This window comes from Anolis sagrei, chromosome 4 (assembly GCF_037176765.1).
Source record: "Anolis sagrei isolate rAnoSag1 chromosome 4, rAnoSag1.mat, whole genome shotgun sequence".
Classification (NCBI taxonomy): domain Eukaryota; kingdom Metazoa; phylum Chordata; class Lepidosauria; order Squamata; family Dactyloidae; genus Anolis; species Anolis sagrei.
In genome coordinates, this window is record NC_090024.1 from 10,850,513 (window position 1) to 10,863,439 (window position 12,927).

General features: G+C 38.7%; 1 protein-coding gene across 16 annotated transcripts in view; it reads left to right on the plus strand.

Moving 5' to 3' along the window:
• The window catches only part of PTK2 (protein tyrosine kinase 2), a 261,253-nt gene that overhangs the window by 146,296 nt on the left and 102,030 nt on the right, over positions 1-12,927 (plus strand). For all 16 annotated transcript variants that reach the window (XM_060775934.2, XM_067467264.1, XM_067467263.1 and 13 more), the window contains 5 exons: positions 1,516-1,578; positions 7,911-7,965; positions 9,433-9,573; positions 10,371-10,448; positions 12,095-12,202. In XM_060775934.2, coding sequence (XP_060631917.2) covers positions 1,516-1,578; positions 7,911-7,965; positions 9,433-9,573; positions 10,371-10,448; positions 12,095-12,202 — 445 coding nt within the window. The remainder of the gene's footprint in view (positions 1-1,515; positions 1,579-7,910; positions 7,966-9,432; positions 9,574-10,370; positions 10,449-12,094; positions 12,203-12,927) is intronic.

Here is a 12,927-nt window from a genome sequence, read left to right on the forward strand (position 1 = left end):
TCTCACCAAGCGGTAAGCGTATTAGTCAAGCTCTTCTCTAGCTCTGGTCGGGCTGAATCAGAATCCCAACTAGATCGATAGCTATCTGCGCAATTGAAGCAAAGCTTAGATATGTGACGCAAAGTTGTCTGTGTTAAAGGAGTTTCCTGCATAATAGAAACACACACCAGATTGTAAACCTTCACAGTCTAATACTGAATACCAGGTGAATTTTGCAGTTTAAAACTTTAGTTTGACTAGAACACAGTCAGGGTATATTTTATCTTCATAAATGGAGACATTATGGCCATGTATAAATATCTGAGGGGAAGTCATAGGGAGGAGGGAGCAAGCTTGTTTTCTGCTGCCTTTGGGATTAGGACTAGGATGAGTAACAATGGCATCAAACTACGGGAAAGGAGATTCCATCTGAACATTAGGAAGAAGTTCCTGACTCTGAGAGCTGTTCAGCACTGGAACTCTCTGCTCAGGAGTGTGCTGGAGGCTCCTTCTTTGGAGGCTTTTAATCAGAGGCTAGATGGCCATCTATTGGGGATGCTTTGAATGTGGTTTTCCTGCTTCTTGGCAAGGGGTTGGACTGGATGACCCACGAGATCTCTTCCAACTCTAGAATTCTATGATTCTGTTTGGGGCAATCTTTGTAGCCACTAGAGCAGTGGGTCCTAATTTTCTTAATGCTGTGACCCGTTAATACGGTTCCTCATGTTGTGGGGACCCCCAACCATAAAATTATTTTTGTTGCTGCTTCATAACTGTAATTTTGCTACTTTATGCACCATAATATAAATATCTGATATGCAGTATGCATTTTCGTTCAATGGACCAAATTTGACACAAATACCTCATATACCTAAATTTGAATACTGGTGCGGTTGGGGGGGATTGATTTTGTCAATTGGGAGTTGTAGTTGCTAGGATTTATAGTTCACCTACATTCAAAGAGCATTCTGAACTTCATCAACGATGGAGTTGAACCAAACTTGGTATTTGGTGACCCCTCTGACACCCCCTCGCAACTCCCCCTCCAGGGGTGCTGACCCCCAAGTTGAGAAACGGTGCTCTAAAGGGTCCCAGGAAGGAAAACATTTCCCTGGGTCCCCTTCAGTAGCCCACCCTGACAATTATTCATACACTTAAAAAATAATATCAATGCCACAAGGATATTTCCATACTTGAATGCCATTATTACTTTTTGGGGATCATATTCCATACTGTTTTGTTGATGGGACAAAAGCCATAAATGGTAGTATCCTGGCAGGACAAACAGAGGGCTTTGAGTTTACCCTGGACCACCAACTTGTACTAGAGATACCTTTGTGAATTTATTTACAGCTTTCCTCAGGTGACAAGGAGATCAGAAGTGCTTATGATGTGACTGTTCATTTCCTACGTGTTTAGTCAGACAGCAAAAGGTTTCTATTAGTTAAGTTGCTGTGAGGCTCTGCATGCACAATTGGATTACTTTGGCTTGCCGTGATGAATAATTACTCAAAGTGCTTTCTTTGCTGATTTCAGGAGATCATACTGGGAGATGCGAGGAAATGCATTAGATAAGAAGTCAAACTATGAAGTATTAGAGTAAGTATATGGTTTTTGTTTCAGGCCTGAGTTGCCTCTTGCTTAGGAGGAAGAAGATAACTTTAATTGAAAGCTGAAGCCCTGCCACTTTATACAGAAAAGTCACAATATCAACTCTGCTGCTACTGCTTTAATTAAGATAAAATCAGGATTTGTAAGTTATTGAATTCTTACTTCTCAATTTATTCCAGAGGCAAGAGCTCATCAGTTCTCAACTGATCAATACAAATTGAATTGTTCATAGTTTGAACCTGCTGATAACTCCATCTTGATTTGCCTGGCCATCTGCTTTCTGATAGTGCTTGTGTGATCTGCAGTTCTACAGATTTAACAGTGCTTTGTATAAAATTGATTTTTGGGGGGTTGTATGTTTTTCAGGCTATATGGCCATGTTCTAGAAGCATTCTCTCCTGATGTTTTGCCTGCATCTATGACAACCTATGAGGATGCTTGCCATAGATGCAGGTGAAACGTCAGGAGAGAATGCTTCTAGAACATGGCTATAAAGCCTGAAAAACCTACCACAACCCAGTGATTCCAGCCATGAAAGCCTTTGACAATATATTGGATTTTTTTTTTTGTTTCTGATTAGATTTATTAGTGTGGGAACTAAGTTCCAAATTAATTAGTTATCAAGTCCTGGAAATTTACAATACTTTCATAAGCCCCCCCTCCCATGTTTGTACTAAGTTATGACACGGTTAGCAATACACACACACAATGCCTAGCATAAAGTAACTCATTATTCAAGTTGTTGACTTTAACAAACAAAAGTAGTCTCATCCTGACAAATTTCATCAGTGTCTAGTTCCCCAAAGATAGCTACAGTCCATTGACATTCACTCTTGCCATTCACATGAACAGATACACCTCAAGTAATTCAATCTGCTGGAAATTACTTCTTTAACAGAAACTTTATTACCAGAAGCAGAGGTATCATGAAAAAAATGACAAGTCGCTGTACCATTACAAAAAATCAACATGTTTCACAAAACATGTGAGATGAAACAACCAGGTAGATCTTGCATCAGTAGACAAAACCATGGAAATCTACAGATCACTTGACAGCTAGGTAGTTGTAGGTTTTTTTGGGCTATATGGCCATGTTCTAGAGGCATTCTCTCCTGACGTTTCGCCTGCATCTATGGCAAGCATCCTCAGAGGTAGTGAGGATGCTTGCCATAGATGCAGGCGAAACATCAGGAGAAAATGCCTTTAGAACATGGCCATATAGCCCGAAAAAACCTACAACAACCCAGTGATTCCAGCCATGAAAGCCTTCGACAGTACACTTGACAGCTTTTTCCAAAATGTATTGAGGGGTGATTTTTTTTTATTTCACCAGCCCTCACTTTTTTAGAAGTTCATTTTGATGCCCAAACTTAAATGTTCCATTCTCCCTTTAACATGCAGGGTATAGCTGATGAAGATTACCTGATCTCTGCTTTTCTTTCTGCTTTTCATTTTGCAGTTCTTTCCTGCTCTCTAAGGAACTCCAGAGGTTGCTTGTTATAGGCAGGTACACATGACTACAGGAGACTTAGATAGAATAGTATCCCATTCTTGCACAATTGCAAGCTTTATGGCAATGCTGACTACAGATATACTTTTGCAGCCCCACACTGAAAATTTGTGTTTCTCCAGCCGTCTCTCCATCCTCTCAGTATTGACTTTTTAAAAACCCATTTAGAGTACAGGGAGGCACAAAAAGACTTCGTACAAGGAGGCTTCTTTGTTAGAGGCTTTGTTAGCTGCGGCCTCAGCTAAAAAGACATTAAAGGATCTGGTATGAAACAGATGGCAAGCTTCAGCTTACAATGTGAGGTAATTGATTCCTGAGGTCAAGATATAGTTTCATGCTCAATGCTGAGCTGTGGAAGTGGGCTTCCTCGTTGAAATTTGGTTTGGATTTTGTAAATGCTTGTATACCTCATATGGGTGCATTTGTTTTCTTGAATTGTAAGCTGCATTTTTCTATGAGGTATGTGTGTGTGGGGATTTCGCTAGATTCAATAAGATTTGTTTGTAAATACCTGTTTGTAAAAATTGAGTTGTATTTGGAGCGTCTTCTTTGTGATATCCGTGATTCACATATGTGTCTCCTATGGCTGTGCAGTGCATTATTTGCTTAGTGAATGTTTTAGCTTTAGGCTTTTCTATCCTGTATGCATGTCTAGGAATGATGATTACCACTTTTTTTATCAGTTCCTTTTGTTTGCAACTGCGCAATGACAAGAGCATGCTCTTTGAAATGACTTCTTCAGTGTTTTTTTTATTGGTCTTATACTTTTAACTTCTTAGATGGATGGTTTTCTTTCTTTTTGTCTTATGGTTTCAACTACTATCCCTTTGTATTGCTGGCTGGATTTCATGACTGGAATCACTGGGTTGTTGTAGGTTTTTTTTCGGGCTATATGGGCATATTCTAGAGGCATTCTCTCCTGATGTTTCACCTGCATCTATGGCAAGCATCCTCAAAGGATGCTTGCCATAGATGCAGGCGAAATGTTAGGAGAGAATGCCTCTAGAACATGGCCATATAGCCCCCCAAAAAACTACAACAACCCTACTATCCCTTTATTAGCTGCAGACAGACATGTAGCTGGAGGGGGGGGGGGCTTGAAGGGCTTCAGCCCCCCCCCCCCAATTCTCAGGGTGGTCCGCAAGAAGGCCTTACTGGTACATTATTTAAACTGTTATGTTTATTCATATCATGATCTGATCACCATGCTCAATATATCCCATATGCATGGGGATATTGGGATAATGATACAAAAGGTTTGCTAGGGTAGATCCTGAGACCCCCGCCTCAAAACAAACTCAGCCCCCCCCCCCGAATCAAACTAACCCCCTCCCCCGAATCAAAATCATCATATGGGTGTATTTTAGATGCATTTGTTTTATTGAATTGTAAGCTGAGCTTGTGGCTCACAAAAGTGTTTTAAGTAACATTTGTTTTCTTGTGGAAAGATCTCACAATCAGATGGTAATTTCCAATGTCTGGTGTGTCTTGGCAAGTAGTATAACACTGAGGTTTGTCTGCCAAGCACTTACTTTGCAGTTCTGTAGGAAGCAATTCTGTTGGGAGAAAACTAATAGAGCTTCTGAATGAGATGCCAGAAATAGCCATAATTTACAGTCTCAATTGGCATCTGTTCCAAACCATCTCTTTTGTTAGACCTGTTGTTGGAAAAAAAAAAAGTCAGGGCCATCTGACGCCTTAATACTGAAAGTTAAAGAGTCTTATTGGAATTGCTGTTTGTGAAGGAAAAATCTTTGCCATAGAACATTTCAGGGGGATGTATAATGCAGACTTCTATACATCATGTTGGAACTAGAGTTGCCTTCTGCAAATGGATTTGCCCTTATGTAGCCGAGGCTGTTTCTGGAGGAGTAAGTAGGATGTGATTTTTGCCGGCTGGATATGCTCCCTGCTGCCCTTTCCTCATTGTTCAAAGAGACCCACAAAGCAGCTGAATCAGCAACAACTGTTCTTCCTCCAGCAGATCATTTCTGTAAAAATGAACTAGGTCAATACAACTGTCCGTTGCTATCATCATGAGAGCCTAACTTGTTTCTTGATTAACCTACCCATCTGTTAGCATATAATATTGGTTTCCGATCTTCATGCCACTCGTGATCTGTGACATCACTGATTTGCTCATGTTCTGTGGCATCACTACATCGTTGGATCTTGTATTGCAAGTCTGTAGCAATGAAGTGCAAATGGCGTTGATGCCCATAATTCCAGAAAGAATTGCATATTTATTTTACTTTTATTGAAATAGCAATAAGAACATTAGAAAAACCTTACTAAATCCTGCATCCTACTTCCTAGCATGACCAACCAGATACCAATGAGATGATGAGAAGCAAGGCCAACTCTGTTAACAATCTGCAGGCAAAATGTGTTAACGCTCAAAAATATTGTTCAAACCAACTCACGGCGACCATGCACTGTAATAATATTAATGCAAGGCAGCTTTTCGTAAATAGTTCTATGATGTGTGATGTGAGTCCCTGTTAGAGTTCTCTTGCATGTCATGTAGACTGTCGGATTTATCTAATCCTACAGAGGAAGATAAACTGCTTGCAGTTTGCATCTGAGAAAAAATACATCAAAGGACTTAAAATTTATGAAAGTTTTATCACGTACTTTCTCTGCATAGCATCACTGCAGGAATTCTTCTGTTTGTTCCTGGAAAAGAGTATACGGCTACCTTTAATCTTGATGCTTTTGCACAAGTTAAGAGGGTTTAAAAAAAAAACAAATTCTGTAGTTGTTATTTTTAAAAGAGGGATGCAATCAGTTGGAAATGGTTCCCCTAAATCAGTGTTTTTCAACCTTCCTAATGCCGCAACCCCTTAATACAGTTCCTCATGTTGTGGTGACCCCCAACCATAAAATTTCTTTCATTGCTACTTCATAACTGTAATTTTGCTACTGTTAGGAATCTTAATGTCAATATCTGATATGCAGGATACATTTTCATTCAGTAGACCAAATTTGGCACAAATATCCAATACGCCCAAATTTGAATACTGGTGGGGTTGGGGAGTGTACTGATTTTGTCATTTGGGAGTTGTAAATGCTGGTATTTATAGTTCACCTACAATCAAAGAGCATTCTGAACTTCACCAACAATGGAACTGAACCAAACTTGGCACACAGAACTCCCATGACCAAAAGAAATTATTGGAAGGGTTTGGTGGGCATTGACCATGAGTTTTGTAGTTCACCTACATCCAGAGAGCACTGTGGACTCAAGCTTGACACGAATCCTCAATAGGCCCAAATGTGAACACTGGTAGAGTTTGGGGAAAATAGACCTTGACATTTGGAAGTTGTGGTTGCTGAGATTTATAATTCACCTAAAATCAAAGAGCATTCTGAACTCCACCGACGACAGAATTTGGCCAAACTTCCCACAGTTAGAACCTTCATGACCAAAAGAAAATACTGTGTTTTCTGAAATATTGTGTTTTTGGTGACCCCTCTGACACCCCCCTTGCAACCCCCACAGAGGTCCCGATCCCCAGGTTGAGAAATGCTGCCCTAAATCATAGCTTGCTGTGTGCAGTCCTTTTTGGTTTGGTCAGCTTTACTGCGAGAATTCTTCTGGTTCCAGAGCATGGAATACAAACTGGAATTTCCTTAATTTGCATTCGTTTGTTTTAGCACAAGAACACATTCAGTCCCTACTGATATTTTTAGTGAAACATGCCACTTGCTGTAAGCAACTGGAGAGACATGTGCCAGACCAAAAGTGCCAGATTCACCTGTCTCTAGCTTCAGGCCCAGTGTAGAATTTAATACATATATGTAATTGGACTAAAGGGAAGAGAATGCTGGTCAGTTCTCTGGGAGGGTTCGCAAAACAATTGTAGATTTTGAGAATTTGATACCAGCTTTGCAAATTACTGTATATACTTATATATAAATTGAGAGCAGATTTGAGGGCCAAAATTATGGATTGTGATATGACTCATGGATAAATTCTGTAGAGCGGGAAAAGTACCAATTCCACCTGATGGGCCTGCCACCTCTGGTCCCAGCACCATTTCCTCAACCAGGCATTCAGAAATGCCAGAACTGGTGCCAGAGCTTAGAGAAGGGAAGTGCTTTGGTTAGATCCTCGTGGGATGGACTACATTTCTGCTTTTTGCCATTCCACTCAGAGGAATGGTTGGTTCCTTTTTTTGAGGAGAGTTAAGATACAATATCTACATTGACCCATGGATTGACTTTAGTTTTTTGGGTTGAGTTTTAAACTAAATTTTCTAGACTTGTATTAGGGGTATAGAGTATCCATTTGTACTAAACTACTGACAGTTGAACAACAAAGAGTTTAGTATTCTTGGATGGATACCTAAGCTATGATACAGTAGTTTGGCTCTGTCAGATTACATACTTTCAGAAACTCACAAGTGATAGAACTGAAATGGATGAGCACATATTTAATATGCCTCTATCATTGAATAGCCAATAAGATGAAAAAGTTAGTTGATTGACCTAGTAACAGTGTACAAGAAATATTGACATAGAAATTGAAGTTCAATTTGACTGTCACCATTTTTTAATCTTTTTTTTTTTGGAAAATGTACTGTGAGTAAGACATTTATAAAAGTGCTTTGAAACTAAATTGTTTGTTTTTCTCAGGTGAGTTAACTGTTCTGTAAAATGAATTTTAACTTTCTTTGTGTATTATCCTGTACATTTAAATTGCTACATATAGCTTCATAATCTCACATGATGTAATGATGCTGTAGTTTAAAAAATTGGGCACACAATGTTTCCTAAAACATCGCTTACTTTGTTTTGCATATTTTAGGAAAGATGTTGGTTTGAAAAGATTTTTTCCGAAGAGTTTGCTGGATTCAGTGAAGGTAAATGTCCTTTTTTATTTTATAGTGAACTGTCCTATTGTTATTATTCTCGGTTATATGGTGTTGACTTGACATTTGGTATACGTTTGTAAGGCATGGAATTTTGCTGCTTTGAGTCTCCCAGGGGTGAGAAAAGAGGTATACAAATACTGTAAATAAATAAATAATCTCACACTGTGTTCAAATGGCAGAAGTGAGGAAACATGACCATTCCATCTTCTGCTCAATCCAAACAGATATTTATTTAATTTATTTTGCATAATATATCTATGTAGCTTTGTACAAAGAATGAGCATTTGTAGAATTTATAATATGGTATATTTCCAATTATACAAATAGATATACAGCTACTTCAATTCTGTTCTATGGATTTGAGTGAAGATCACTATGTAGGGTTTCCCTACAGCATTAAGGACACCTTTTGTTCTCCGTACTCCTCCTTGACTCTTGAAATGGAGAATTATGGTGGTTATAGGACTCCGGTTGCTGTTTGTTTACATTCCTTTTGACTATAATTTGTTGGTGCTGTTGGAGAGAAGAACTTCCCTGCTTAGGAGAACCCATTGGCCAGATGAACATGGATCTATGTCACAGGAAAATGTAATGCTTCTTTGACTCTATTCAAAAGAAAATACTTGTAATTCCAGTTTTTATCATAGCTATAGGAGATAAAGATTGGAACTTCTGTCTTATCCAGTAGCTTTTTTAAAAGAAGTGGTTCCCAACATGTGGTCCATGGACCACCAATGGTCCACAAGGAGGGAAATATGGTCCACGGCCTCACCATTACTACACCGTTGCCTTGAAACTATGAGGCAATGAGAGCAACTGGTTTCACAAAACTGAGGCAAGGGGGATGTCAAGAGGGGAGAGGCTGACTATCCATGAAAGATTACTACTACCACATCAGCTCTAGATGATTAATTATGATTTTCTGTGGGCAGGCAAATGCCAATTACTGGGTGGCATGTGTTCTGTATTAGAAACTAGAGCTGATGTGGTCTATCCAATGCAGTTTTTTTGAGTCAACACCCCAAATAACCAAACCGAATCTAAAGTTGACGAAAAACTGATTCGTAACCCTTTTGGTACTAATGTTGGAGAATAGTCCCAAGTCAAAGTGGTTCCTGGTATAAAAAGGTTGTGAACCACTGGTTTAAAAAGTATGATAAAAAGACAAACAATAACAGTTAGTTCAAGCAGATGGTAGTACTGTACTCCGGCTGATGTGTTCTTATAACTGTTGGATTTTTTAAACAAGGTTTGTAAATCTAGTAAAATGAGTCCTCTTCAACAACAACCAAACCCCAAATATTGAACACATCTCCCTTCTGCCTTATAATTACGAATGTTTATGTTTCTCTGCTACTGAAATCAAATACTATTATGATTGTGTTGATAAATGCAATTAACACTCACTTTTATTGGCAGCACCTAATAACCATGTATGATTGTCTTATTACTTAGGCCAAAAACCTTCGAAAAATGATCCAGCAGACATTTCGACAATTTGCCAACCTCAATAGAGAAGAAAGTATTTTGAAATTCTTTGAAATCCTCTCACCAGTGTACAGATTTGACAAGGAGTGCTTCAAGTGTGCTCTTGGTGTGAGTATACTAAATTCAGCTGCTAGTGTACATGATGAAATAATAAGTCTAATCATTATTGTTTAATTCAGTAATTCATAATCAGCTTTTGCAGGCAAAAGAAAGGACAGGGCACTAATAGTGGTGTTTAATCCTAGTCCTTGCAAGGCATTGCCCATTGAATACAGTTTATTATTCTTTGTTTAACTTTCCATGACAGTCTTCTGAGGTGAGTTAGGCAGGCATCTGAGGCAAGTTTCGTATACCCGAGAAATAATTTGTTTATTTCTCTGTCTCTCTATGAGTTCTCCCTTACAAACAGTTCTCCCCCTTTATCTCACCCTGAGTTTTCAAATCGTTTTATGTACATGTGGCCCGCTCTTTGTCATTATGTTTGGTTTCTATGTTTTGTGTATATTTTTATATGCTTTTATGTTTTATGCTTTATTGTTATGTTGTTTATTTTATTGCAATTTGTATTTTTGTATTGTAATTTGTTGTTCGGGCTTGGTCCCGTGTAAGCCGCTCCGAGTCCCTGTTGGGGGAGATGGTTAGGGTTATAAATAAAGATTATTATTATTATTATTATTATTATTATTATTATTATTAATTATTATTATTCATGCTCTTCCATTGAGTGGGGATTTGATGCTAGGTTTCCCCATATATGGATGTATTGTCTTCACCTGTTTTATCAGGGTGTTTAATTTATAGTACTTTAAAAACTTTTATTATTGAGTTGTGCTGAAGATCTTTTTTTCCTCTTATTTTTTTCATTCACATGTTCATCGTCTCCATTGGATCATTGAATATAAAAGTCCAGCTGGATTATTTCAGTGGAGTTGGCTATTGGTCCAGAGGAAGGAATCAGCTACCTTACAGACAAAGGTTCCAATGTGAGTCTGCTTGTCTTCATATGCTTTGGGGTATATGGTATTGATTGATGGAAGGCCAAAATCTAGTGAGAATAAATGGAAACAAATAAATGGAAACAAACTTGAACGAGGTATGTCCTTAGGGAGCAGAGAAAGTGAGAACCCTTCCACATAGCCACATATCCCAGAATATCAAGGAAGACAATCCCACATTATCTGAGTTTGGATAAAGCAGATATTGTTGGATTTTCTGCCTTGATATTCTAGGATATAGGGCCGTGTGGAAGGGCCCTGAGACAAGAGCCTTAAAATGCTCCTTACAGATGCTTGCAATTACTTTTAGAAATAAAAAAGCCCTGATTTGCCACAAAAAGAAGAGCATTTCAACATATTACAGCAAATTGTAACTAAATAATAGTAATGATAGGAACATATAAAACATTTCAAATGAATCAATCAGGTCAGGTAAGCCTTGCATAGGTAAATAAAATGTTTTGGACTTTCGCTTGAAGGCTTCTTCCAAAATCCAACAACATCTTCTTGCCTTTTATTACCATATGTGGCACCAAATATACACATTTTTCCAAAGCTCCTCTTGAAGGACTCCAGTTGCGTCCTGGCAACTCAAACACAAAGGATTACCCTAGACCCAAGTCGAGAGGGGGCTTTGTGAACATGTTTTAGTTCCAGTAAATCTTTGTTAGTTAATCACCTACTCATGTGTGCCCAGTTTCATGTGCTTCACTAAGATAGCTATAACAGTAAACTTTAGCAATAGGAACATGACCTTTAGCTTTATTTCTGCTTTTTATTAGCTTTACATAGTATCACTGACCTTGTGGTAACTACTGGATTTTTGGTAGACATTACTTGTTGCATTTAGTTTGAGGCCTTTTCATTGTTTTGTTTTGCAGCTTGTTTTGTTTCTGGGTTGCTTTGAGTTTTCCGGGGTGCATGGCTATGTTCCAGAAGCATTCTCTCTTGACATTTCGCCCACATCTCAAAGCAACTCAGTGATTCCGGCTATGAATACCTGCGACAACACATTGTTTTATTTCTTTTTGCTACATTTATCCGCTCATACATATGGGTGTATGCGCCTTTAAATCATCTATCAACTTAAAGGAACCACATGAATTTCATAGCATTTTCTTAGGCAAAATATGCTCAGAGGTGGTTTTACCAGTTTGTTCCTCTGAAATATAGCCTACCGAATCTGGTTTTCGTTAGTGGTCTCCCACCCAAATATCATTCAGGCCTGGGCCTGCTTTACTTCCAATATCAAACATGATCCACTGCCTTTAGGATATTTAATCCCTTTTTATCAATAAGGAAACAGAAATGCCAAACGCAAACTCAGAAACATGCTACTTAATAACAGTTCTTATTTCTAGGTGGGGATCTTACGTCATTTGCTGTTAGATCTGATAGCCGATGATTCCCTTTCCTCAATAGCACTCTGTAATGGTTGCCATTTATATCTGTTTTCTTCACTGTTGCCTGACTTGTTCTGGGGCTCAAATAAAAAACAAACTGAATGCTAGTAGCAGGATATGGGAAACACCAGGCAGATTCTTGTTTCTTTGCTCTGTGCAAGTGTCTGTGTCAGAATGGAATATTATACATTGCTTGCTAATTATTTCACTTTCTCTTAAATTTATTTGTAGCCTACCCACCTGGCTGACTTCCATCAAGTACAAACTATTCAGTATTCAATTAGTGAAGATAAGGACAGGAAAGGTGTGCTGCAAATGAAAATAGCTGGAGCGCCAGAAGTAAGTTGTTGACTTGTTTAATGATTAGGCAATGAGAGCTACTCCATCAGTTGTTGTTGTGTTTCCAAGTTAGGGCAACCCTAAGGTGAACGTACCCATAGAGTTTTCTTGACAGGATTTGTTCAGAGGGAGTTTGCCTTTGCCTTCTTCTGAGGCTGAGAGTGTGTGACTTGCTTGAGGACAACCAGTGGGTTTCCATGGCTGAGTGGAGATGCAAAACTTTGTCCTCAAAGTTGTAGTCCTGTGTTCAAACTACGACACAGAGCATAGACATGTAGAGGTGGTCTGTCTCCAACTCATTACCCCCAGGCTCTTCTTTGAGCAGAGACTGCCATGTTTTCTGGTCCCAACTAATATGATGTGGGTGCTATATATTAAGGCCCATGATGTGGTCTTATTCTTATGAGCTAATTGAGTACACAGTGGTAGACAACCTGTCTATTCTGTGAATTGTGGGGAGCATGTAGGTTTTTTTTTGCTATGAATCATGGTTATGGTTGTTAATGAGAATCCATTACCGCTCCTGTTGGTGCTTGTTATTAATAATTTTAATTGCTTAAATAGGCATGTGTGCATTAATACACATCAAGAGTGGACAACTATGAATTGAAATAGTTCTAATCTCGCAAACTATTCTTGCTAGGTCCTGCCCTTACTGTGCATTATTACCAATTATGTGTAGTGGGATAGCAAAGTAGTGGCAAAAGGGAAAGAACACTCAAATT